At 45.0% G+C, this 27,677-nt stretch overlaps 1 protein-coding gene across 3 annotated transcripts; it reads left to right on the top strand.

Moving 5' to 3' along the window:
• Positions 1-115: 115 nt before the first annotated feature.
• PQBP1 (polyglutamine binding protein 1) lies at positions 116-26,510 on the top strand. 3 transcript variants are annotated; one of them, XM_029611249.1, is made up of 8 exons: positions 199-269; positions 9,660-9,737; positions 18,476-18,554; positions 18,939-19,050; positions 19,386-19,486; positions 24,205-24,630; positions 24,775-24,835; positions 26,229-26,510. In XM_029611249.1, the coding sequence occupies exons 3-8, from the start codon at positions 18,488-18,490 to the stop codon at positions 26,383-26,385; spliced, it is 924 nt and encodes a 307-aa protein (XP_029467109.1). In that variant the 5' UTR covers positions 199-269; positions 9,660-9,737; positions 18,476-18,487; the 3' UTR covers positions 26,386-26,510. The 3 variants fall into 3 exon arrangements, with proteins under 3 accessions (XP_029467100.1, XP_029467109.1, XP_029467118.1); XM_029611240.1 differs by lacking the exon at positions 9,660-9,737 and having other exon boundaries at positions 116-269; XM_029611258.1 differs by lacking the exons at positions 199-269; positions 9,660-9,737 and adding an exon at positions 499-548.
• The last annotated feature ends 1,167 nt before the right edge of the window (positions 26,511-27,677 follow it).

Here is a 27,677-nt window from a genome sequence, read left to right as displayed (position 1 = left end):
GAGAGAGAGGGAGGAAGCGGGGCGAATACGCCGTCACGTGAACAGGGTAAAGCCAATCATCAGCAACTAAAGTCAAACTGGGACGGAAAGTTGGGGGAGGAAATGAACGTCACGTGAGCACGGGGAGCGAATGAACGTCTATTGGGAAAGTTCCAACTTCCGTTCTGGGGGAGGGGATTTTGGTGGCGGTCTCGTAGGGCGGGGGGAGAAGCATATCCGCGTCTCCCTCCGGAAGTGAGATCAGTGGGACTGGGACAGAAGAAGCGCAGGTGAGAAAGCGATGCGCCAAGTCGTTTCCTTTTGCTATTAGCACGTAGTAGTCACCAAGGTTACTAATTCGCCTCAGCTCAAGTCAACGAGGCTGAGCCAATGTTTACATGAACCAAAATTTCAAGTGCATGTCGGGGGATGTAGTATGTTAAGTAGTAGTAATTATGTGTCTAAAAACTGGGACTACAACCCCCAGCATGCAATAAGGAGAAGGATAAAAACCAGAAGTAGTTGAGCCTGCTGTTGATAACCTGGAGCGACCTGGTGACTTCAACTTGGTGATGATCTGTCCATGTGCATTGAATATGTATAAGATGAATTTATACACATATGGGTTAAGAAAAAAAGGTTAATGTATGTACATTTATTCTAATTAACCAAGATGGAGTTGGGTCTAGTTGGAGCTCCACTGCCCTCTATTTCATGTAACCCAGTGGGAGCAGATTTAAGTAGGGGATGGGAGGGAGAGTTTATCATCCTTAATGTTTCTGATCAAACTGCAGAAAATTAACACTAAAAAAAAGGAACAGAATACGAGTTGGAAATCCGGCTGCTGGCTTTGAGTCTTATGGTAGCTGGATTTGACACCTATGAGGTTTTTAAAGCAGGGCTTCTCAAATCTGTTTTAGCGACCCCCATATCTAGTTGGAATATCAGGCTATCCACGATGAATATATACACATACATGTGCACATGTACGCATACATTAGAGAAACCAGTATATGCAAAATTATCTTATCCATATTCATCGTAAATAGCCTGAAAACCTGGCTGGCTGTGGGATCACCAGGTCAGGGTTGGGAAGCCCTTTTCAAAAGTTGTTTCAAATCTGCATTGTATAAGCCTATGGTTCTCCACCTTTGGGACATCCCCCCCCCCCCCCCCTCCCCCAGCAACACTGCTTTTCAGGACGTACACAACGAATAAGCATAAGGTAAAAGCTAGCAGTCACTAAGGAATGCATAGGTCAGAATGAAGTATCTCCAAAAGATACTGTTAAGACAGGATAAATAGAGCATCCTGTTAGAGAGAATATGTAAGAAGCTAGGGAAATTCAATTGGCTTTAAATGCAAAGCAGGCAAATGTGAATGATACAGTTGAATCAACTGCTTAAAAATAATCAGGTTGTCAATAAGAATAAAATGTGGTAGGAATAGGAATAGAGTATAATGGTAAATGGATCCTAATCTGAGGAGACTGGTATGAAATGGAATCCCTCAAGGATCAGTATGGGGACCAGCTGTTCGATATCTTCGTGAGCAACATTGTGGAAGGGATGGAAGGTAAAGCTTGTCGTTTTGTGGATGATACTAAGATCTGCAACAGAGTGGACACACTTGAAGGAGTAGAGAGAATGAAAAGTGATTTAGAAAGCTTGAAGAGTGGTCAAAGATTTGTCAGCTGGGATTCAATGCTAAGAAATACAGAGTCATACATCTGGAGTGTGGTAATCCAAGACAGCTGTATGCAATGAGGAGGCAAAAGATTAATGTGCATAAACTGGGAGAGGTAGTTTGGGGAAATAGTGTCTTGTGATTTTAAAGGCAGCAAACAATGTGATAAGGCAATAGCTAAAGCCAAAAGGATGGTGGGCTCTATATAGAGAGATATCGAGTAAGAAAAAGGAGGTGATGATGCCCTTGCACTGTTCCTTGGTGAGGCCTCATCTGGACTACTCTGTTCAGTTCTGGAGCCCATATCTCAAAAGAGATGGAGACATGATAGAAGTGAAAAAGGCAACCAACATGGCGTGAGGGTCTGTGTCAGAAGGAGAGGCTGAAGGATCTAAATAGGCATACCGTGGAAGAGAGGAGGTGAATGGGAGATATGATATAGACCTTCAGATACCTAAAAGGTATTAATGAAACACAAACTTCAAACCTTTTCTTTTGGAAAGGAAACTGTAGAACTAGGGATCATGAAATGAAACTCCAGGGGTGATGACTCAGAAACAACATCAGGAAATATTTCTTCAAGGAAAGGGTGGTGGATGCCTGGAATGCCCTCTCAGAAGAAATGGTAAGGAAGAAAACTGTAAATGACGTCAAAAGGGCATGGGATAGATAATGTGGATCCCTAAATACTAGATGCTGGAAATGAAAAAAGGGGAGCATGGAGGTAACCTGCATGGAGAGGCAGTTACTATCCTTTCCAGAAGGCACGGAGTAAGCTGAATGGAGTGACAATTATTACCATGAGCAACTTGCTGGACAGACTGGACCATTTGGTCTTTATCTGCTGTGTTTACTATGTTACTATATTAAAAAAAAATGGGGTAAATATTGAAAACTGGCCAGTTAAGTAACTTAGCCGGTTAGAACTTATCCAGCTAAGTTACAATGTATATTCAGTGGCACGGCTCTGAAACTGAATATATGTATATAACTGTGTGCTTAGCCAGGATAAGTCTAACTGGCTAAGGTTAAACCTGCACTATGGCACGTCTAGCTTAGCCATACAACTTATGCAACTAAGTCCGAATATCGTCAGTTAGCTGTATAAATTGTACGGCTAACTCACTCTGCCCCGATCCGCTCACAACTTATGCGGCCAACGTTTTAGCTGTATAAGGGACTATACAGCTAAGCGGTGGATGCTGAAAGTGAGTGCGTATTCAGTGGCTGCTCCTTAGCCGCATAATTCCCGCTTATCCGGCTTAATAGCATTGAATGAATTTTGAATATTGACCTGAAGATATTTAGGAGTCTATATGCAAATTCTAGAAGTTTAAAAAAAAAAATCCGGATAGTTAGAGTGTATGTCACTAAATGAAGATATGGACATAAAAGGCATCTCAGAGACCTGCTGGAAAGAGGATAACCAATGGGACACTGCGATACCAGGGCTTAAATTATATCAATATGACAGAACAGATTGAATTGTGGAGGGGGAGGCACAGAGTCAAGTAAGATAAGTGATGCAGGAAACAAACTGTATTTTGCTATCTCTCATGATAGAAATTCCATGCATGACTTAAGAGTATAGCAGTGGGTGTTTTACCAACATTCACTCGATTAGAATGGTGAGACAGAGTGGGAAATGTTATCAGAAATTGAAAAGGTCAATAAAACAAGGAACACCATTTTATTATACTAGTATCAACTGAGTGAGTATCTCCTCAGGACATGCATGAGAGGTTAAGTTTCTAGCTGTTTATAAATTCCCCTTCTCTGTTTACAATCTTGGATATCACAAGATGTTCTTCATAGAATAATTTATGTTATTATAAGGAACTTGCTAGCTATGGGAATATGTTACAGCAAATGTGATAGGCAGTTCTAATTACAAAGCACAGTAAGAGAGAGCTGGAAAAGCAAGCTGCAAACCTTTTCTGAGTTCCATGTTCTGAAGGAGATGGATCACAAGTTTCCATAAAATCTGCTCATTATTGTAAGTACACTTTTAACTGCACTTGTAACTGCACTTGTAACTGCACTTTAATATAATATAATATAACTTTAATATAACTTGCCTTATATTACACACCACGTAATTTTGTATATAATGCTTACCATGTAAACACTCACGTTTCTGCTTATTTGCTTTGTTCTCCAGTTAGAAATTGTTTAACCTATCCTTTTCTCTAACAACCAAGTTCCACATTCCCTGTTATAATGTAATTTCTTGCTTCCATTGTTAACTGGTTTTTTCCCCCTAGTTCATTGTAAACCGGTACGATAAGACCTGGTCTTGAGCATCGGTATATTAAAAGAATTTAAATAAATAAATAATAAAATAAATAAAGTTTCTATAGACTGTTAAAAGCTAGCTTGTTAGCTACACTCATATCTGGTGTCATCAATACTTTGATCTGATATTGATTCTGAGATGGGTAAACATCATCTCAGAATTATCTTATTTTCAGTGCCACCTAGCCATATGAATACTTACAGTTCCTGAATTTAATCTGCTTTCAAGTGTCTGAAAGGTGGAATATAAATTAAATAATTAAAAAAAAACTTGCAGAAGTAAAATAATTACAGTATTCTTCCATAACCGTTTACCTAGATCTAGTTTTATTAATAATACAATAGTTATTCCATTTTATTACTTATTTGTCTCTTGTTAGTTCCCATGGCTTTATAGTAATAAGCTAAATCAGTGTTTTGTGTTTCTCATGGCTTTATTACTCCCAGCACATGTGTCCCCCCCCCCTCCCCCACTGCTCTTATCTCTAGAATCCAAGGCCTAACCAAAGTTTTGCAGATTTGCAATTCTGCCCTGTTAAAAGTTGTAGTGGCTGGGGTTCTTTGCAAGCTCTCTACAGAGAACAAGCCTGAAAAACACAGATCCATCCATTTTTCCACATTAACAAATTTTTAAATACCGGTAGTTCCCTCTCTTAGTTCCAGGACCATTGCTCCATGAAAGTCATTTATGGCATTATAAAGAAATGCAGCCTGATTCCTCTAAACATTACTGGGGCTCAAAAAGACTCCAGAAATCGATTCTTACTGGAGCACAGGATCTCGTGCAAAGGGCAATAGTGGTGAAACTGTTTAACAGCAGTAATCATGATGCAGTCAAATTTGATATAATTACTAGAGGGAGAATGATAAATAAAACTACCACAATAACATTTAACTGTAAAAAGGGAGACTATGATAAAATGGGGAAATTGGTATGCATAGCCCCAAAAGTTTTTATTTTGGGTTTTTTTTGTTTTGTTTTGGGTTTTTTTTGAGGGGGGGGAGCGGTTGTTTGTTTTTACTTGGTTCATTTGCCAACTGGAAAACAAAAAAAAAACACCAAGGAAAAAACCTCCAAAATAAACACAAATAAAATGGACTGCAAAAAAAAAAAAAAAAAGGCTTCTGGGGCCCTGGATGGCCTTCATGGGCCAAAAAACTACCCTGAGCTGGGCCCTAAGGCCTAGTGCCAAGGCCCATCACTGAGGCCTGCTCAGACACTATTATGTTCTGACCATTAACAAGATTAAACCATCTGTACCAAAAATCCCCTTCAAATTGTAGTTCCTATATATTTTCAGGAAGTCTGAATCGCATCTCCGTGCAACTTTGGGCTGACCTGGATGTGTTTGGGTTTGGTGACTATAGCAAAGAGATGATGAACTTTGTCCTTGAATGCCACAAACAGCTCTGGCTTTCAGGTTTTGCATAATGAATATTCATGATATAGTTACACAATGTGATCAAAAAACCAGATTAATTTGCATAGTGTGGATGTCTTGCTTTTCCAGTGGGATACTGTTCCACAGATCTGCCACTCTTTCCATAAGAAATATTTCCTCAAATTTCTCTTAAATTTTTCACCTTTGACCTGTGACCTCTCATTCTTGAGCTTCCCTTAATTTGAAACAGGTCTGCCTCCTGTGTATTAATTCTTTGGAGGTACTTGAAAATTTCCATCATATCCATCCCCCCCACCCCCTTCCAGGGTATACAAGTTTAAGATCCTAAGTCTCTCCCCATTACTTTTTGTAGTGAAGACGATTGATTATTTAAAAGCTTTCCTCAGGACTAGTCTCCATTTTATGTATATCCTTTGTAGGTGTGAGCTCCAGAACTGAATGTAGTGCTCTAAATGAGGTCTCACAAGATACTTTCACTTCTTTTATTTTTATGTCCCCAAGCATCCTTCTGGCTTTTTGCTGCTGCATTCTCACACTGTTTGGCCATCTTTAGATCATCTGATGTGATAACCACCAGATCCTCTCACATCAGAACATCTTTTTCTGATGTGAAAAAACCCATCTTCAACCACCCTCCTCACTTACAAATCATGCCTTAACTCTTACAGAAACAACATCAACACAACAAAGAGACTATTCTTCTCCAAAAAAATCCACCACCTCATTTTTGATTCAAGAGCTCTTTTCTCCTATGTATCAACCCTCACAAAACCCCCGGCACCCATCATTCCAGACGATCAAGCACTCAATAAAGCAAACGAACTGGCAGATTTCTTCGACAACAAAATCACCTCACTCCTAGCCCCCCTCAAGGGACCATCTACACATCCAAAACACGTAATCAACCTAACCCCTCAATCTTCAAGTTCACCCGCTCAACAAACACCACTCTCAACAACTCAACAACCACCACTCCCAACAGATCAACAACCATCGCACCCAAATGTCAATCAACACAACACTTCACTAACAGTGCTCAACACTTTTGAGCTCACATCCACTCTAGAAATAGAGAACATTCTCAAGAAGATAAAACCATCCTCCCATCCATCAGACCATATTCCATCCAACAAACTGAGTCTTATCACCAACACCATAGCCAAACCTTTAGCAGACATTATTAACTGCTCTTTCAACCAAGGACATGTCCCGAACCAACTCAAGTTAGCCATGCTCAAGCCGCTCCTCAAAAAACCCAACTTACCCACCTCAGACCCAGCTAACTTTAGACCCATAGCAAACCTCCCTTTGATTGCCAAAGTTATGGAGAAAGTTGTTAACAAACAACTTACAGAATATCTTGACGAAAACAATATCCTCACCTCAAACCAATTTGGCTTTCGTAAGACTATGAATACCGAATCATTATTAACATCATTATCAGACACTATCATTTTCAACCTAGAAAAGGGCCAACCTTGCCTCCTCGCTCTCCTGGATCTCTCATCAGCGTTTGATACTGTTAACCACTCATGCCTCTTGCAACGCCTAATAGACATCGGTATTACAGGAGTAGCTTTTAACTGGTTCAAATCGTTTTTGGAGAACAGATCATACAAGGTCAAGATAAATAACAAAGAGTCCCACACCATCGAATCCAAAAGGGGGGTACCACAAGGATCATCCCTCTCCCCGACCCTTTTCAATATTTATCTGCTCCCACTCTGTCAACTTCTTACTAACCTTAAGCTAAGACATTACCTATACGCGGATGATATTCAAATCCTCATCCCTATAGAAGATTCCCTACACAAAGCCATATCTTTCTGGAATAAATGTCTGTTAGCTATCAACAATCTACTCACCAGCATCAACTTGGTTCTAAACAAAAACAAAACTGAAATCCTCATCATAGCACCGGAAAACTATACCCCCTCCCCACTTTCTACCACTAACCAACATCCGGACACCGCAGGGCTCTCCACCACGCAACAAGTTAGAGACCTGGGAGTCATCTTAGACAGCAAACTCTGCCTCAACAAATTTGTCAACAACACAACAAAAGAATGTTTCTTTAAACTTCAAACATTAAAGAAACTCAAACCTCTCCTCCTTTACAGAGACTTCCGCATGGTCTTACAAGCCATCATACTCCCAAAGCTGGATTACTGTAACTCCCTCCTCCTAGGCCTACCAGCATGCACCATCAAACCACTTCAGATGGTCCTGAACGCCTCTGCAAGAATTCTATCAAATGCCAAAAAAAGAGATCATATCACCCCAATTCTCCACCATCTCCACTGGCTTCCGATTAAATACAGGATCCAGTTCAAATCTTTAATGATGATACATAAGGCCTTACACAACATTGCACCTCTCAACCTAACATTTCAAATTCAATTACACACATCCGTGAAACCAACCAGAAGCGCCTATCAAAACAGACTAATCACACAACCGGCGAAATCCATTTTGAGGAAACGTGCATTATCCACAGCTGGCCCATCACTTTGGAACTCGCTCCCTCCAGACCTTCGTTTGGAAACATGCCACTCTACATTTAAAAAGAAACTTAAGACTTGGCTGTTCAAACAAGCTTTCCCCTAGAGCCAAGAACACGAAGAAAAGTCTTTTCAAGCCCACAACGATTTATTCAGATCTATTATTTTATTCCTTTCAATCAGAAATTTACACATGCTGACTTCATACATTCTACATACATTTACTCATATTGACTTCATATTTTTCCATGTTATTCATTGATTTATTAACTGCTTGTTTATTAACGGTTAAATATCATACACTATTTGCTTACTTCAATTAATTTATGCAATGTAAAAACTTGCTTACTTAGATTTGTTCAATGTAAAAACTTCTTTTTTATGTTCTATGTTCTATGTAAACCGCTATTTTTTAGCGATAGTTACTGTTCTTTGTAAACCGGGGTGATATGTATACTATACAGGAACCTCCGGTATATAAATTATTTAAATAAATAAATAAATCAGAACATCTTTTTCTATTTTGTACTACTCTTTTAGAATTTTGCTACTCAAATTCAAGATTTTTGTTAATTATTTGTTTTTCTAGATTGTCATTCCAATTTTAGCTTAAAATGGTTAACAGTATTTATTGCGCGAAGAAACAAAGGGTGATCGGTGCAAAACAGCCTTTATTAGAAAGAGCCCGATTCTGGCCAAATTTCGCTCCGAAATGGAGCTGCCTCAGGGGCTATCGCTGTGGATTGTCTTCAATTGTGATTAAACACTGTACTTTCAGAAAACATGTACAGTCCAGGCTGTGCAACTTGGCGTGTTAGTCTTCAGCGTTTGTTGATTGCATTTATAAAATGGTATAGCGACATTACTCAAAGTATAAACCAGTATGGATGCACTCCTCTTAGAGCCGTGTTCAGAAACACATTTTGAAATTCTATCAGGTCACTGTTCCGTGCATCGCTTAGCGCTTCTCCAGGAAACCTTTCATGACTACTATACCCCTTTCAAGTCTTTGAGATGTCTCATGTACCCCCTGGTTTGCAAAAATTTATTTTTCTTTTTTCTCTGTCTTAATTCTAAATGGTTTTCCCCTCTGTTTCTTCTCTGCTTTTGTCTTCTTCATCTTCTAACTTTTGTTTCTTGGTGGTTCTTTCCATTTTCTGTTCCCTTCTGTGGGTAAGGAATGGCGTGAGCCCTTAGTTCTGCGATATAGTTGACGCTGCCTCATGGACAATTTTACAAGGCCTATGCCGGCAGCTGGAGAATGTGCTTTGAAGCCAGGCTGGAGCTTCACCAGTACCAGCCGCCTCCCCTGCAGCTTAAGCCCTTGCGATTTGGTGGTCAGCTGGACTTAAGTAGCCCAAGGGATCTAAGACAAGAGTCCAGAGACAGTCCAAGAGTCAAGGCTGGCAGCAGACAGGACATCATCAAAATTGAAGGCTAAGGTCAGGTCCAGGTGGCAAGCAAGGGGATGTCAAGATCCGAGGCTGAGGTCAGAACCAGAAAATCAGACCAAGACAGACAAGACATGGAGGAGCCAGATGGGACAAGGACAAAGCAAGGCAAGATGAGACTACGAAAACAAAGGCTAGACCATAGAGTCAGAGCAGAACAAGAACAGGACATGGGAGGGTGAAATGAGGCTTGGACAAGGCTGGATGAGGCGAGGCCCTCTGCAGGCTAGGCAGGTGACCTGTTGCTGAGGTGCCGGCTGGAAGCTCAGCTGGGGTTTAAATCCTCAGTGCTGATGTAATCTCCCGGCACCTTTTTTGCTTAAACACAGTGGGGCCTTTTTCAGCAGGTGCACGTTGTGCGCGCACGTAGGAGAACTGACAGCAAGAAGACATGACAGCACCCAGCCACGTGGCTGAAGAGGGTGAGTACTGCTGGTCGCGACCTAATGCCGCAACCAGCAAACGTAACGCTGTACTTGTCTTCTTTCATCCATCTCTCTCTCATCTGTGTCTCAAATATTTCTTTAATTTTGTTATTCTCAGCTTTCTTCTCCAACTTTCTATACTTTACCTCTCTTGTCTCTCTCTACTTCCCATTTCTTACTCTCCATCTCTTCATTTTCTACTCTTTCACTTCCCTTTCTTTTGCCCTATTGACCCCTCTGAGTCCTCCGTCTCTTTTTTGTTGACTGTCAGCTTTCCCTCCCTATCTCTTGCTCTCTCTCTCTCTTTCCTTATACCTCCTATCTTCCTCTCTGGCTTTTTCTCACACATATCTTCCACCTGAAGGAATATCATGTGTAGATATATACAATTGATTAAAATAATTTAATCTGATAACTTCATGATACGCATTCATTAGTTTTAAGGGAGCAGCTAATTACTATTTTTGTGAGGTAATCAGTTTTATTGTAGCAGCATAAAGGTACAGATGTTTCTTTGTTTTGGTTTTAATTTGTTAGTTTCACAGCATAAACCACTGTAATGAAATATAAAAGAAAATTGGTTCTTACCTGATAATTTTCGTTCCTGTAGTACCACGGATCAGTCCAGACTCCTGGGTTTTGCCCCTTTCCCCCCCCCCCCCCCCCCCCCCCAGCAGATGGAGACAGAAGTTTATCAAAGAAAACTCTGCCTTATATAGGATAGTGCCACCTACAGTCTGGCAGTATTACTTAATGTCAAAGCAGCCCAAAACAGAAAAACACCCCCATGAACTATATACAGTAATCTAACAACCGCAGACCGGCTCATCAATCCCCAAATGGATACAAAACCCGTGCTCAATCAAGAAACAAACAAAGCAACAGATTTGACAATAAAGAATAATAGCAGTGCGGACTCTCCATTCCCTTCAAGGACAAATGGGTGGGACTCTGGACTGATCCGTGGTACTACAGGAACGAAAATTATCAGGTAAGAACGAATTTTCTTTTCCCTGTACATACCTGGATCAGTTCAGACTCCTGGGATGTACCAGAGCTAACCTTACTTGGGATGGGATCTGGAGAGGCCCGCTCTGAGCACACCTTCTCCAAATCCACCATTCCCCGGAGCCCTAACATCCAACCGATAATGCCTGGCGAAAGTATGCAAGGACTTCCATGTAGCTGCCCTGCAAATTTCTTCTGGGGAAATCTGCAGACATTCAGCCCAGGATGTGGCCTGTGAACGAGTCGAATGCGCCCAAATACCCAATGGAAGGGACTTCCCTGTCAACAAATAGGCAGAATTTATGGCCTCCTTTAGCCACCGAGCTTTGGTAATCTTTGAAGCCAAATTACCCTTCCTGGGACCATTCCAGAGAACAAACAGGTGATCAGAAACTCGGAATCCGTTGGGAAGCTCTAGGTATTGTAACAATGCCCTACGAACATCCAGCTTTTTCAATTCCTTATAAAAAGGGTCTGACCTATCCAGGTCCGAAAAAGCTGGCAATTCTACTGATTGATTCAAATGGAAAGACGATACCACCTTAGGCAGGAAGGAGGGTACTGTGCGAAGAGACACCCCTGAATCTGAGATTCTTAGAAAGGGCTCTCTACACGATAGAGCCTGAAGTTCCGATAGCCGGCGTGCTGACGCAATAGCCACCAAAAACACCACCTTCAAGGTAAAAGTGAACAAAGCCATGGGGCCTGATGGGATTCATCCAAGGATACTGAGGGAGCTCAGAGATGTGCTGGCAGGTCCGCTGTGTGACCTATTCAATAGATCCCTAGAAACGGGAGTGGTGCCGAGTGATTGGAGAAGAGCGGTGGTGGTCCCGCTTCACAAGAGTGGGAACAGAGAGGAGGCTGGTAACTACAGACCAGTTAGCCTCACTTCGGTGGTGGGAAAAGTAATGGAGTCACTGTTGAAAGAGAGAATAGTGAACTGTCTACAGTCCGGAGAATTGATGGACCAGAGGCAGCATGGATTCACCAGGGGAAGATCCTGTCAGACAAATCTGATTGACTTTTTTGACTGGGTAACCAAGGAATTGGATCAAGGAAGAGCGCTCGATGTCATCTACTTGGATTTCAGCAAAGCTTTTGATACGGTTCCGCACAGGAGACTGGTGAATTAAACGAGAAGCTTAGGAGTGAGTGCCGAGGTGGTGACCTGGATTGCAAACTGGTTGACGGACAGAAGACAATGTGTGATGGTAAATGGAACTTTCTCTGAAGAGAGAGCGGTTTTAAGTGGTGTACCGCAAGGATCGGTGTTGGGACCGGTCCTGTTCAATATCTTTGTGAGCGACATTGTGGACGGGATAGAAGGTAAGGTTTGTCTTTTTGCGGATGACACTAAGATCTGCAACAGAGTGGACACGCTGGAAGGAGTGGAGAGAATGAGACGGGATTTAAGGAAACTGGAAGAGTGGTCGAAGATATGGCAGCTGAGATTCAATGCCAAGAAGTGCAAAGTCATGCATATGGGGAGTGGAAATCCGAATGAACTGTATTCGATTGGGGGGGGGGGGGGAAGGCTGATGTGCACGGAGCAGGAGAGAGACCTTGGGGTGATAGTGTCTAATGATATGAAGTCTGCGAAACAATGAGACAAGGCGATAGTAAAAGCCAGAAGAATGCTGGGCTGCATAGAGAGAGGAATATCGAGTAAGAAAAGGGAAGTGATTATCCCCTTGTACAGGTCCTTGGTGAGGCCTCACCTGGAGTACTGTGTTCAGTTCTGGAGACCGTAACTACAAAGAGACAAAGACAAGATGGAAGCGGTACAGAGAAGGGCGACTAGGAAGGTGGAGGGTCTTCATCGGATGACATACGAGGAGAGATTGAAGAATCTAAATATGTACTCCCTGGAGGAAAGGAGGAGCAGGGGTGATATGATTCAGACTTTCAGATACTTGAAAAACTTTAATGATCCAAAGACAACGACAAACCTTTTCAGTCAGAAAAAAATCAGCAGAACCAGAGGTCACGAGCTGAGGCTCCAGGGAGGAAGACGAAGAATCAATGTCAGGAAGTATTTCTTCACGGAAAGGGTGGTGGATGCCTGGAATCCCCTTCCGGAGGAAGTGGTGAAGTCTAAAACTGTGAAGGACTTCAAAGGGGCGTGGGTAAACACTGTGGATCCATCACGTCTAGAGGACGTGAATAAAGAGGAGGAAGCAAAACACTGCACGGAGCAGCATTAGCCACAGAGGCATTCACGGAGCGGGATGCCAGTGGTTGGTGTTCCACCTTCACGGAGCGGAAGGATGGAGGTCTGCCATCTCCAAAAAAAACAGGGGTGGGTAAGAGTATGGGGCAGGGGTGTGGCCTGCTTGTTTGCAGCGGTTGCTACCCCTAATTGAGCTGGATGTTCACTTGGATGCAGATCCGGCGCTGCTCTCTACATTGGTGGTGGGGTGGAGGGGAATTAGGGCTGGAGGGTACTGGAAGCCAATAGTAACAGGTGGGAGAGAGAAAAAGAAAAAAAAAAGGATAAAGTGCGTAGCTTGCTGGGCAGACTGGATGGGCCGTTTGGTCTTCTTCTGCCGTCATTTCTATGTTTCTATGTAAGATCTTTCAACGTCGCTCTGCGTAACGGTTCAAAAGGTGCCCCACACAAAACCTTCAGAACCAAATTCAGATTCCAGGAGGGACAAGGCTGTCTCACTGGCGGACGCAAATGCTTCGCCCCTCACAGAAAACGAGAGACATCAGGATGACTTGCCAAGGACACACCTTGAATAGTGCCACGTAAAGAACCTAGCGCTGCCACCTGCACACGCAAAGAACTACACGATAATCCCTTCGACATACCATCCTGAAGAAAACTCAAGATTTCTGGCATGGACGCTTGTGTGGAAACAACCCCCTTGTCGAGACACCAGGCTTCAAAAACCTTCCAAACGCGCACGTACAAAATGGAATTGGAAACCTTACAAGATTGCAAGAGGGTAGTTACCACAGCATCGGAGTATTCCCGGGAACTCAGCCTTTTCCTCTCAAAAGCCATGCTGCTAGACAAAAGTGCTTGACCTGGTTGAAATAGACGGGTCCCTGATGAAGCAGATTCAGAATGTCCGGGAACCGTAAAGGAGTCGCTATGGCTAGGTTCACTAGATCCACAAACCAAGGAAGTCGCGGCCACTTGGGAGCTATCAGAACTACCTCTGATGGATGCAGCTCTATTCTGCGAAGAATTCGGCGATGAGAGGCCAAGGCGGAAATACATAAAGCAGAACGTCTGTTGGCCATGGAAGAACCAGCGCGTCCACGCCCTCTGCTCCCGAGCAAAGGGCAAAGAACCGAGGAGCCTTCGCATTCTTGAACATTGCCATGAGATCCATAGCGGGCGTGCCCCACTGGGCACAAATGATCTGAAAGGCGCCGTCTGCTAACGCCCATTCGCCGGGGTCTAGATGATGGCGACTGAGGAAGTCCGCCTGGACATTCTCTACTCCGGCAATGTGAGAAGCCGCTATGCAGGCCAAATGCTATTCCGCCCATGAAATCAAGGGACGAGCTTCCATTGCTACTGGTTGACTCTTGGTTCCCCCCTGATGATTGATATAGGCCACCGTGGTCGCATTGTCAGATAACACTCTGACCGATTTGCCCCGGAGAAGCAGGAGGAATGCCTGCAGAGCCAGTCTCACTGCTCTGGTCTCCAGATGGTTGATGGACCAGCAAGCTTCCTCCTGGGACCACTGCCCCTGCACCGACTTCCGCAGACATACCGCCCCCCAACCAGATAAGCTGGCATCCGTAGTGACTACCGTCCAGGTCAGGACCACCAACGGAACTCTGCGTTGCAAGTTGACCGGGGATAACCACCAATCCAGACTGCACCGAGCCGACTCCGGTGGGGGCAAAGGGAGATAAAACTGCTCCGAGACCGGATTCCATCAGGAAAGCAATGCGGACTGTAAGGGTCGCATATGAGCGAAGGCCCAGGGAACCAATTCCAACGTCGAAGTCATGGAACCTAGCACCTGCAGGTAATCCCAAACCATCGGGACTGGCTTGGATAACAAGGCTCGAACCTGACCTTGAAGCTTTAACATACATTCCTCTGTGAGGGACACTGTTCCTTGTCAGGTATCGAACAAAGCTCCCAAAAACTCCAGTTCCTGGGAAGGTACCAGTCGGCTCTTGGATTCGTTGACTATCCACCCCAGCGATCTCAACAACTGGAGAACGCGATGTATCGCCTCCTGGCAGAGCAATGCCGACTTTGCGCGAATCAGCCAATTGTCCAGGTACAGATGGACTAAAAATCCTTCCCGGCGTAACTGAGCTGCCACCACCACCATGATCATGGTGAACGTCCTGGGAGCAGTGGCAAGCCCAAAGGGCAGAGCCTGAAACTGATAATGCTGACCCAGCACCGCGAATCTGAGAAACCGCTGATGATCGGGCCGTATCCCGATGTGTAGATATGCTTCCGTGAAATCTAAAGACGCCAGAAACTCCCCCGACGAACCGACGCAATAACGGACCGCTATGTCTCCGTGCAGAACCGAGGGATCCAGAGGCACCTGTTGACTCTTTTCAAATCGAGAATGGGTCGGAAGGTTCCTTCTTTTTTTGGTACCACGAAATAAATGGAATACCGACCCCTCTGAAGCTCCTCGGGAGGAACCGGAACAATGGCACCGAGGTCGAGTAGCCGTTGCACCGTGTCCTTTATTGCTTGGCGTTTGGTCTCAATACCACATGGCGAGAAATATACTCATGCTTTTTCTCTCTCACTTATATAGGCTCTTAATTACACATTTACACACATGCTATCTTTTCACGCTTACACACACAGGCTTTCAATCACACACATACATGCTGTCTTTTTCTCTCACACACAGACTCTCATTCACATCTTACAAGCATGCTCTCTCTCTTTCTCTCATTTACACATAGGCTCTCATTCACATACTCACATGCTCCCTCACCTAAACCAGCTCTCAATCACACACAGACACAAATGCTCTCTATCTTTCTCTCATTTACACAGAGGCTCTCAATCACACACACACATACTCTTTCACATACACAGGCTTTCAATCATTCACATACATGCTATCTCACTCACACACACAGGATCTCAAATACACATGCTTGCTCATTTATTCACTCTTCCCCTCCCTCCCCCCTCCCCCACAAACTAGCGGCGGCAGCAGCCTCCTCCCAACCCTAAAGGCAGCAGCAACTTCCTTCATTTTCAGTCCTCGTAGAGAAAGGAGTCCCATCGGCGGCGAGGGTTGATGTTGTTCCTCATTTTACACCGAGCTGCGCTGCTCATCCTTCAGGCCGCGCCTCTCTTCTTTTCTTCGGGCCAATGCTGCCCGCACTAGCATGGTTTCTTCTTCCCGCGCACGCAGCTGCTGCTCACCACTTCCTCTTCTGGGACGTGGGAAGAAGAGAGCATGCTGGTGCCGCTGACTCCAGCGGTCCTGCCGTGTTCCGCCTGGGCTATCAGCATTTTAAGCCCTGGCAGAGGACCTATTTCGCTGGGTCAGCGGGAGACTGGGAAGTGTGGTGACACACCTGCGTGTTCTTGGCGACACACTGGTGTGTCGCAACACACCGGTTGAGAACCGCTGGGCTAGCAGGTCTTCAAATTACAAACAAGACTCATCTAGTTAGGGCCATGACTGCATCAATTGCTTATCTATGAGCCGTACTACGTGAAGACATCTGTAAAGCTGCAACAGGGTTGTCAATACAAATCTTTGCATCCCATTACTGTTTGGACGATCTCTCAAGAGTGACAGTACATTTAGATAAGCAGTTTTATGTAGCCTGTTCAACCAGTAGTCCACTCTCCATGGTGAGGTCTGCTGCAACCCTCAGCTTGGGACTTTCTACATGTAATGGCTAATTCAACCCTGCTTATTGATAGAAAAAGCAAGTTTGCTTACCATAAATGGTGGGTTTCATAAATAGGATGAATAAGCCATATTAAATACCCCTCCCCTCCAACATGGAGAGTCGACTATTTAGCTAGCTCTAAAATTGAATGAGGGGTGCACAAGACAATGCCCGAGCAGGAATTCTGGCGCATGCTCAGTAGAACAAAAGCTTTACTAGCTAAGAGAGAGAGAGATCTATCCAGTACTGCCAGATGATGTCACTTACATGAAATGGCCAATTCATTCTGCTGTCTATGAAAAACACTGTTTATGGTAAGCAAATTTGCTTTCTCCTCCCTTAATTAATCTCATCACCACCAACTAGTCTTTTTATCCTTTATCTTCATCTGTCTTCCCATGTCACCCTGTTGGCTCTCCACAACACAGCCCTCTATCTCCATTCTTTGCTCGCCTCACCTCTCTGCTTTCCATCTTCCTAGTCTCAGTCTGCCTCTTATAACAAATAGAGAGCCGCAACAAAGCAACGACCACTAGCACAGGGGTAGTGGGACTCAGGAGAAGCAACAGGTACCTATCCATATATAAGCTTAATTTCCAATCAGGAAGGCCATTCAATAGGAAGATTTATTTATTTATTTATTTAACATTTTTTTATATACCGAGGTTCTGGTAACAATGTTACTAATCACTTCGGTTTACATATAACATTGAAAAGACATAACCCGTGTGTCTTACAGAGAACCAGGAAATGAGGAACTTGGGAATAATTAAATAACACATTTTGAAATACATAATTTTTAAATAACAGAGATCTAACAAACTAGCGATTAGGATCAAACATGTGACAGAAGATGGGGAAGAGGAGACAGCTGTGGTGATGGGAAGCTTAGATCCACAGCTAATTGTTTCTCCTGATCTTCTTGTGCTAGCGATGAGAGGTTTGAGCGATACTGCATATCTCCAGTTTATTCTCCAGGTTAGAACATGGCAGCTGATGGAGAGCCCGGGATCTCCCATTTAAGGTTACAACTTTGTGTGTCAAAGCTGGATGATTGCTTTCCTCAGTTTAGGCTCCCTTCTCCTGTGTGGTGCTGGTCTGATTGTGTTCTCCTTGACAGGCTTCCAAGTACCTCTAGTTGAGAACTACTGCTGTAGACCATTCCCCTAGATTTGTTAAATTTATTCTATGCTTTCTAGGATGTTCACGCTGTTGTAGATTTTAGTATCATCTGAAAAAAGACAAATCATTTCCAATAGCCCTTCTTCAATATTGCCTCTATAAATGGTGAACAAAACTGGATCCAGAATCAGTATCTGTGGCACTCCACCAGTAACCCCCCCCCCCCTTTCTTCAAACTGAACCATAACTCTGTGTTGCTTTCCTCCCAGTTTCTAACACAGTCAAGAAGTTGCACCAAAAACTAAAGGGCCTACTTTTCAGGATATGCAAGAATACCAAACACAATTAGGGACCAACACACAGCAATCTTGTAAGCTTTCTTTTTTTTTTTTTTTCTTTGGAAAGTAAGCTAAAAAATTCTTTCCTCATCTCCACACATATTTTCTGGTTGGGTATTAGAATTTCATATATAGTAACTATTTTGTCAATGATGGAGACGGGGACTCAAATTTCAGCTTAGGTCAGTGGACATAGTTAGTTTTCTGGAGTCTTTGCAGCCTAAAAGGTTTTAACTGGAAACTTTTTCTCTCTCAAATCAAAAACTTGGGCAGGAGCCACAAAGAAGCCATAACCGGACCATCAAGATATCCTTTGAATGTCATTTGATAACTTTGGGCAGTTTTGCTGTTTGGACAGTGTAGTAACCCTTCATTCTGGATCTTTTCTGTTCTGTCTTGTAGAATCCGCTCACCATGCCCCTTCCACTGGCTCTCCAAGCCCGCCTGGCCAAGAGAGGGATCCTCAAACATGTGGAAGCTGGTAGGTCTCCATGTGTAGAGAGTGGGAGTCTGGATAGTACGTGATGGGCTGTAATGCAGCAAGTGATGTGTTATGTTGCAGTATTGAGGAGTGTAGGTGCTGTGTTATGTTTTGTTGTGTTGGGATGTGTAGGTGCTGTTGCAGTGAGGCATACTGCAGCTTTATATTCCAATGTGTATATCATAGTGTGGCATGTTGGGGTGCAAAGCAGTGCACTGTGTTGAACTGTGATGATTTTGTGGAATGGCAGTGCAAGGCACTGCAGTGTGTTCAGCTGAGGTGTGTATTGCTGTGTTGGATTGTAGCACAGTTCTGTTGTGTTGTACTTTCTTCCATGGCCTGACTGTGTTATGGGGATTTTCTCCCTTGGTGTGGGGTCTTCAGAGCCCGAGGAAGAGATCATAGCCGAAGACTACGATGACAACCATATAGATTATGAGGGCACCCGCATTGAGAATCTGCCCCCAAACTGGTACAAGGTCTTCGACCCCATCTGGTAAGATGCTTTTTGGTATTGACCTGATACTGCTCTACGCAGTTTCTGACAAAACACTTGCAGTTTTGTGTGATTCTCAGCTTCATGGACCTTTCCTTTCACTCACCCATTTCAGCGTTCATTTTCTTATTAAAAGAGTGCCACAGAAGAGATGGTGCTTCCTGTGGCTTATAACTATCTCCCCTCCTGTGGTCTCAGTCTTTAGCCGTTTATGCTCTGTTCATATTTTGGTTGTCTTGCAGACTTTGACTACCGTGCAAAGAGAGAATCTCAGGGGAGATTGCAGTTATTGAACTTTATTAGTAACCCCCGTGGCTATCTTCTCTGTTCTGCAGTGGGCTTCCTTATTACTGGAATGTGGAAACTGAGCTGGTCTCTTGGCTATCCCCTAATGACCCCAATGCAATTATCACCAAAGCAGCAAAGAAATTAAAAGGTGAGTTTGGGATGTCAGGGAATGGTGGAGGCTAAGGTATTTGGGGGTGGGAGGTGAGTTGGGTCTGTGGGAGGGGATGGGTGGAGAATGGAGTGTGGGATCAGAAGGTGAGGTATTTGTGAAGCTGTGGAGGGTGAGCTGTTTGTGAGCGGAATTGGGGGGTGGAGGTTAGAGGGTGAGGTGTACACTTGGATAGCATTGGGGCTTGGTGGGTTTGGGGGTTGAGGGTGAGGTGTGTGTGATATTTATATTTCTTAATTGCCTGCCCCATTGCTTCAGGTGATGAACAATTAATCAAAAAAAAGTATAATAAGACAAATTATGAAGTTATACGTCATAAATGTTATAACTTTGTAAGAATGTGAACCCTGGGCCAAGGTGAGAGATGTCTCCACCCACAGGGAGGAGCCCTGTGAGCCTCACCGTCGGTAGGCGTGGTCTTAGTCATATCAGAAACAGCTGTGGAATAGAGTCTTTATTAATAAAGAAGAAAGGCACAGCCCGCGGAGCAGGGGGTGCAGGCGTTCAGTTCAGAGCAGAGGGGGATACCCCTGTGATGATACCTCCGATGAGAAGATCTGGTAGTGGCCCGCAGAGCAGGGTAAGCCAGGAAGTCTCTCTGAAGTGAAGCTGTAGCTCGTACGTGTAGTTCCGGTAGAGGCCCACAGAGTGGGGTACGCCGAAGAGATGTCTCAGTAGTAATGAAGAGATGGTAGTCTGAGGTGCAGGAACCCCGAGAGGATCCTGTAGCGTTGATGTAGTAAAGGCCTGCAGTGCAGGGTATACCGGAGTGACTCCTACTGGGGATGAAGCGGTAGTGGCCCGAGACACGAGGTACACCGAAGAGGATCCCACAAGGAGGTCAGGTATAAATGAAGTTCGTAGCAGTAACATACTCACAGTAGACAGTTCCAGGAGAGATCCAGGGGAGCGGAATCTAAGACGTCCAAGGCAGAAGGCCCTCCGAGGAGCGGATGGCCGGAGACTAGGAAGCGCCCCAGAGGAACGGGTACCCTGAGCGTCTCACACCAAGTGTACAGTCTGGAACTGGAAGTCCAAGAATGGAGCGGAATTCAGCAACGAGGAAACTCCTTGCTAACTCGTTGAAGCGTAGGGCCAGCCAGCTTAAGTACCACAGGTAGATGACGTCATCCAGAGGGGACACCCCTGAGGTTACCGCCATGACATGTACAAAGGTGGCCCATGCGTGCGCGCGACTAGGTAACTCCTGATTCAAGATGGCAGTCAGCAGCACCCACACCGTCCCGGGAATGCCAGGGTGGTCGGCGGTGGTTGACGGAGGTCGCCGCTCTTCCAGGAAATGAAAAGGCAGAAAAGAAAGAGGTGAGCATTAGTGGTCGCAGCTGTCTGCGACCGACGGGCATAACAATAAAACAATACATCAATTATGTAAAATAACTCCTAAAACAAATAAGAGTGAAACTGTTATTTTTCTGCCCTTATGTCATGCTTTACTTGAATCCCAAAAATGAAACCTATCAATGTCAAATAAAGTAAGCCAGCTACTGCATTTTTTAGAGCTGTCTTAACTTCAAATATTGTTTTTCTATTCTGAAGTCTTTGATAGGGAGTTCCAGAGAACCGAGACCAATACTTTCTTATGGAGGGTGCATATTAAAAACCTTATGTTTCTGACCTTAAATGCCTGCCAGGAATATATCTGTGCACTTTTTCAGAGAGATAGTTAGGGACCTACCCTGACCCTCAACATATGATGTGAAACCTAGATCTAAAAGAAGCTGGAAGCCAATGGACCCTCAAGTGAATTGGCGACACATGGTCCCTCATCCCACATTCAGAAATCGGCTGCATTCTGAACCATCTGCTTTCCTCTAAGGCTACTCAGAGACAGCCCTACAAACAAGGGCTTGCATAGTCCACTGCAGTTAATACCAATGACTGGACCACAGTTTGCAATTGTTGACTAGCCAGTAATAGTTTCAAAGAAGGAACAAGTCTGAGCAATATGACTCTCAAAATTTAAGCTAATAATCCAAAATGACCCCAGAACTTTGCCTCCGGTATCAATGGCAAGACCTTTCCATCTAAAACTATCTGAAGATTCAGTGAGATACCACTAGCCTTAATAATTACCAAGATTTCTATTTTAGAGGCATTCAATGATAAGCAGTTTTGATGAAGTTACCCAATAGCACATTTAAAATACATTGGAGAAAATATTTTTTCACTCGGTGCACAGTTAAGCTCTGGAATACCAGAGAATGTGGTAAAGGCAGCTAGCGTGTCAGTTTAAAAAAAGTTTTGGGGAAACAAGAGATTGGGGGGGGGGGGGGGGGGGGTAGAAGGTTAAGAGTGGTTGTTTTATATGTTAATGAATGTTCATATTGTCTTGGAACATGATTATTTGTATGTAGGTGGCAGGGAGTAGCAGAAACCATATTCATTGTCACTATTAATTTTGCAAGTTAACTTTTCTTGTTAATTCTAAGATATGGCTTTGTAAATGTTATTATATTTTGAATTTCAATAAACAGATTTAAATATAAAAAAAAAGGTTTGGAGAGGTTTATGGAGGAAGCATCTGTACACTGTTATTGACCAGATATACTTGGGGAAAGCTACTCCTTATTCCTGGGCATAAGCACATGGGATCTATAGCATCTACTGTTTGGGATCTTGCCAGGTACTTGTGACCTGGATTAGCCACTGTGGGAAACAGGATCCTGGGCTTGATGACCCAGTATAGCAATTCTTATAAGTCATGCAGGTTTGAAATTCTCCCAGACAGGCATTTATGGTTCACACAGAATCAGTCCTGATCTTGTCAAAAGAACAATCTATATAAATAAAAATGTTAAATAGTTTGGACAAAATCGCTAATCTCAGAAACCACTGAACCGATTGCTTTCAAATTTGGACACAACCTTCATTTCGCATACAGGAAGGTTCTTCTGTACTTACATTACAGATATGTCACACCTGTGACAGGTAAAATAGGTTTAAAGATTTTTTCGAGAAAACAGCAACATCTGCTGGACGTAAGCGCCATCTGTTACACCTTACACTAACACACGCTACACTAATCATTTCGCTAGTCCAGGTCCACGTTTCACTTCCATTTTAACACATTTGCGCACTTTTTTCGCCGGAAGATAACTATTTCCTTTACAGATAAAATACACTCACCACCCTCCTCACACCCCCCACACACATGCCAAATTGATTTACTTCCCACAGCCTCCCAAGACACACAAAACCACCCTCCTCACCCCCCCTCCCCCCACACACACACATGCCAAATTTATTTACTTCCCAGGCCCTCACAACACACACAAAACCTGACAGAAGTCCGGGAGGCTCCAGCGGGGGGCCAGAACCGGTCCGGGATGCATCTCCTGCACTACGGCCGTCGGCTGCCAGCAATCAACATGGCGCCGACGGCCCTTTCCCTTACTATGCCACTCGGGGACACCAATGGTGGCAGTAGCCCATGTGACATAGTAAGGGTGAGGGCCCCTCGGCGCCATTTTCAGGACTGGCAGCCGGCGGCCCTTTGCCCTTACTATGTCAGAGGACCTACCGCTGCCATTGCTCCACCCCACTGACATAGTAAGGGTAAAGGGCCATCTGAACCCATTTCAGTGCTCGCAGCCGACGGACCAACGCTAATACATCGCTCCCGGACCGCTCCTGAACGCCCGCTCCACCGACTGACATTTTTATCAGGTCTCGGGGGGTCTGGAGGGTGGGGGGGGTGGTAATGAATTTATTGCGAACATCTTGGGGAGGGGTCACGAGGGGGGCAGGTTTCATTCATTCGGCAACTCTGGGGGGGCAGGGGGGGGGGCTACTGTTTTTCACATGGCTGGGGGAGGGGGGGCAGGAGAGTGTGGGGTGGTTAGTTTAAGAGAACGTTTCTCATAGGGTTGTTTTTTGGGGGAAGGGGGAGGTTCACACATACACTAAACTTGCACGATCTCGGGAACGCAACAAAATAGCCCTCCCCAGACTACAAAACAAATTTGGGAGTGCAAATTTGGTTAGGCACTCCCCTATTTGGCTACATAACTTGCACAGACGCCCAGGGACAGACCACATGTAGCACCAACAATTTTAATTTCCCAGGTCTTGGGTGGGGGGTTATTATTTGATTTAAAGGGTTGGGATTGGGTTGGTTTGTTTTTTTTTGGGTGGGGGGGTTCCCACAGAAATAGAAAGACAAAAGTTTTCTGATCTGAAGGGTAGGCAGTAGGCGGGGGGAGGTGACAGTGAGGGGAGGGAGAATGAAGGGGGGGTGAGTGTCAGGGGAGGGAGAATGAGGGGAAAGGTGAGTGTGAGGGGAGAGAGTTGGAGTGGGGACAGGGGAGGGAAGGGGGGGGGTGAGTGACCAAGGGGGAGGAGGATGAGTGACTGAGGGAAATGGGGAAGGGGGAGGGAGGGAAAAGAACCTGACTCTGCCACTGCAACGCGTGGTGGGGTACCGCTAGTGTATCTATAAATCATCTGCATAGCATAATGCCTGGAAGCCAAATCCCAATGTTGGTCCTCCGATAGTGGAAGGATTCGGGGTAGGCCTATTTGTGTGTGGGTGGAAGGGATGTCAAACTAAGGATGGGGATTTGGCATGTTTAAGTCCCAAGTGGTTTCCCACTATGTAAAACAGAGGGACTAGGACTGTAGGAGTGGATCTTCTGTGATACTCTAGAGATGACACTTGCTACTTCTGTCTTTGGCAGAGTTCGAGGAGAGGCCAGAGCGACCGGAGAGGCCTGAACGACCAGAGCGACCGGAGAGGCCTGAACGACCAGAGCGACCGGAGAGGCCTGAGCGACCGGAGCGACCAGAGAGGCCTGAGCGACCAGAGAGGCCTGAGCGACCGGAGAGGCCTGAACGACCGGAGCGACCAGAGAGGCTGGAGCGGCCGGAGCGACCAGAGAGGCTGGAGCGGCCGGAGCGGCCCGAGCGACCAGAAAGGCTTGAGAGATTCGAGAGACTGGAGCGATTGGAGCGACCGGAAAGGCCTGAAAGACTCGAGAGACTGGAGCGACCGGAGAGGCCTGAGAGACTGGAGCGGTCCTATGAGAAGCCACAGCGAGAGGAAGTAAGAGAGAGGCGCATCCATCGGCGGGAGGAAGCAGCACCATATCCAAAGGGGAAGAAAGGTACGTGTCGGTGGAAAACAGTGTGAGCAAGCTAGGAGAGTCAGTAACTTGTTGGGCTGAGCTAGAGGCATTGCAGGCTGGGAATGTTAATATTGGGGGTGAAAGTGAAATTAAAATATTTTCTTTAAAAAATATTGCTTGCAGGGAGCAGAAAAGATGAAGAACTGGATCCCATGGACCCGAGTGCTTATTCAGATGCTCCACGGTATGTCTCTCACTTGATTGTCATGATGTGTATGCATAATTTATTGCCCAGGGATACAGAGCCTTTTACCTCAAGGTCACTGGTTTCAGGGGACTGGATGGGCTTAGGGGATTGGCACAGAGATATAGAGCCTGTCACCTCTAGGTCACTGGTTTCAGGGGCCTGGTACAAGGATACAGAGCTTGTCACTCTTACTGAAATGCTTCATTCAGTGAGCAACTGTTGTGTGTCCTCTTAGAAGCATTTTGCTAGTGTGAGAGTGCCTATTGACTGTCTATCCATCTGTCCATTTATATGCATGCTTGGGCTGAAAACAGGTTTGGAGGAAATTCAGCACTAAAAGTTTAAGGTAATTGTGATATTAATTCAGATTGGTCCCACATTACAACAGTTTTTCATGTAGATCCATGGTGCCGAATTGGGTGCTCCTAAATCCCTGCAGAAAGAGGAGGGATCAATCAGGTCAGCCCTGCACTCACCAAGAATTCCAATCTCTCTTAACCTGTCCCCCGGCAACCCAATGGATTAAAAAAAAAAGCTGCTGGCACCCGCAGACATCTGCCTCCTACCCTGGTAGCCCAAGAGAGGAAAGAAATGGCCACAGTCATCCTTCTCCCACTCAGACCACCACTTCCCTGCAGCCTATGCTGTGCTCAGCCAGCAGATGGGGTTATGCTCTTACTGCCTGCTTTCTCCAAAGCATCCTTATCACTGCTGCTGCCTGTAGTGAGTGCTAGTTTACAGCCAAAGAATGGACCGGTTTGTTTCTGAATGGGAATTGGTCCATTCTTTTGAAGGTGAAGTGCAGAGCAGTGGAAATGGGGCTTTGGACTAGGAAGGAGGTAAGAGCATATCTGCATCTGCTGGCTAAATACTATGGCATTCTGAATAGACTCTGGGAAGGGGGAAGCAGTGATCAGAGTGGGAGTAGGGAATGTGGGTATCTTTTTTTCTTTTTTTCCTTTGATCTGATTGAGATAAATGGGGTCAAGAGGGGCAGGAAGCTGTGACTTGTACCAGGTATGATGCGAGGGTAGGGGATTGCAGTGTCTTATTGTGCTGACTGTTGAAGAGGAGACTGGAGCTGAGCAGCTGACAGAGCCTTTCCCACCAGCCACCAAAGACGAGTTGGGAGTGTGGTGGCTGCTGGAGTCCATCCTGCATTCTCCCAGGCCACCGAAGTGTGGGAGTGTGGTTGCTGTAAGGGGAGGCTGGAAACCCAAGTATTGAAGGTTGAAGAGTACGGATGGAGGCGGGGAAGGAGTAGAGGTCAAAGGGAAGGAAGGGTTTGATGGTGGGGAAGAAATGAAAGGGGAGGGATGGGGAGAAGTGGTAAATGTACCTTTGTGCCATGGCATGTCCTAACTTGTCTTTTATTTTGTCCTTTTATCAGGGGCACATGGTCCACAGGGCTACCAAAGAGAAATGAGGCCAAGACTGGCGCAGACACCACAGCTGCTGGTCCCCTGTTTCAGCAACGGCCATATCCAAGCCCTGGGGCCGTCCTCCGTGCCAATGCCGAAGCTTCGAGGGCCAAGCAGCAAGAGTGACAGCTCCACGTGCCCCACTCCTCAATATTATGTTGTGTTGTGGTTTTGTTTTTATTCTTGTAGGTATTTTTACACTATTTGGTATTCCTGAATTGGAATAAAAATGTGTTGAAAGTACTATCCTAGCTTTCTTGTCCTTGGATTTGTTTCTTAAATAAAGACTTAAATATATATATATATTTTTTTTTTTTAGTACTGTGCAGCCTTCTTAGAAAATAACTCTATTGTGTCTGCTGCACCAAAGGCGCTAGGTGAAGAACTACATCAGCACTGGCTGCTTCTGGCTATAAGGTTGCGGGCTGGTGGCTAGAGCATGGCAACCCACGGGGAAGCAGTTTCCTGCAGGCCATTCATTGGCATACTTGAGAAGTCTCCAGATTTAGCCTGGAATTCTAAAGCAATTGCCAGGTCTCCAGGCCAATACCAGAAGATTCTGGGTAGGCTGCAGAAGTGGCAGGGCTGGATTTAAGATGACGGTGCCCATAAGCAGAGGATTTAAGGCAAAGGGTTCCCTTATTCCCTACCCCTTAAAAAGCAGAGAGCAGCCAAGGGGAGTCCCAGGTTTTGAGCACTTTCATAAATTTGATGCCCAAGGCATGTGCCTACGTCGCTTATTCCTAAATCCAGCCCTGGGAAGTGGGCCTGTGCGGCCCTGGAAGAAGTCACCTGAGCTGTGCGGCCAGGAGAAGGGTCTGGCTGCACATCGTAATAAGAGGCAATAATAGCATCTGCCAGTGCAGCTAGAAGAAGAAGGAGGTCTCCTGTTGGTTGCGTGGACCTGGAGTAGGCTGCTGTCCCAAAGAAGAAGGCGGAAACTGCTGATGCCCTGCAGGCTCAGAGGAGAAAGAGGCTGCTCTTCCTGGTGGGTTCAGGGTGCGGATAGGGTTGCCAACTTTCAACTGTCAAATTTCTGAACATTTGGAGATAGTTTAGTATCTTTGCTGATGGAGTTTTGCAGATATACTTCTCAAAGATACTCATTAGAAAAACACAAACATAAAATATACAGTAATAGCATATAAGCCTGCCCAGTTTACTTGCTGCTCAGTGCCAAGGATCCCAATTGTTCTCTTAATTTCTCCTCACTTCTTTGTAATTACTGATTCTCTGTACTTGTCCCTTGCTTTCTTGAATTGTTATTGTTTCTGCCTGTATTGGTTCCACTGGGAGGCTGCTCCATGCATCCATCACCCTTTCTGGGAAGAAATATTTTCCCATGTTACTTCTGAGCCTACCCCTTTGGAACCTAATATTCTGACCACTAGCTGTCAAACTTAACTCCAAAAAAGGTT

Source organism: Rhinatrema bivittatum, chromosome 1 (assembly GCF_901001135.1).
Source record: "Rhinatrema bivittatum chromosome 1, aRhiBiv1.1, whole genome shotgun sequence".
Taxonomy (NCBI): Eukaryota; Metazoa; Chordata; class Amphibia; order Gymnophiona; family Rhinatrematidae; genus Rhinatrema; species Rhinatrema bivittatum.
This window is presented reverse-complemented; position numbering and strand designations above follow the sequence as displayed.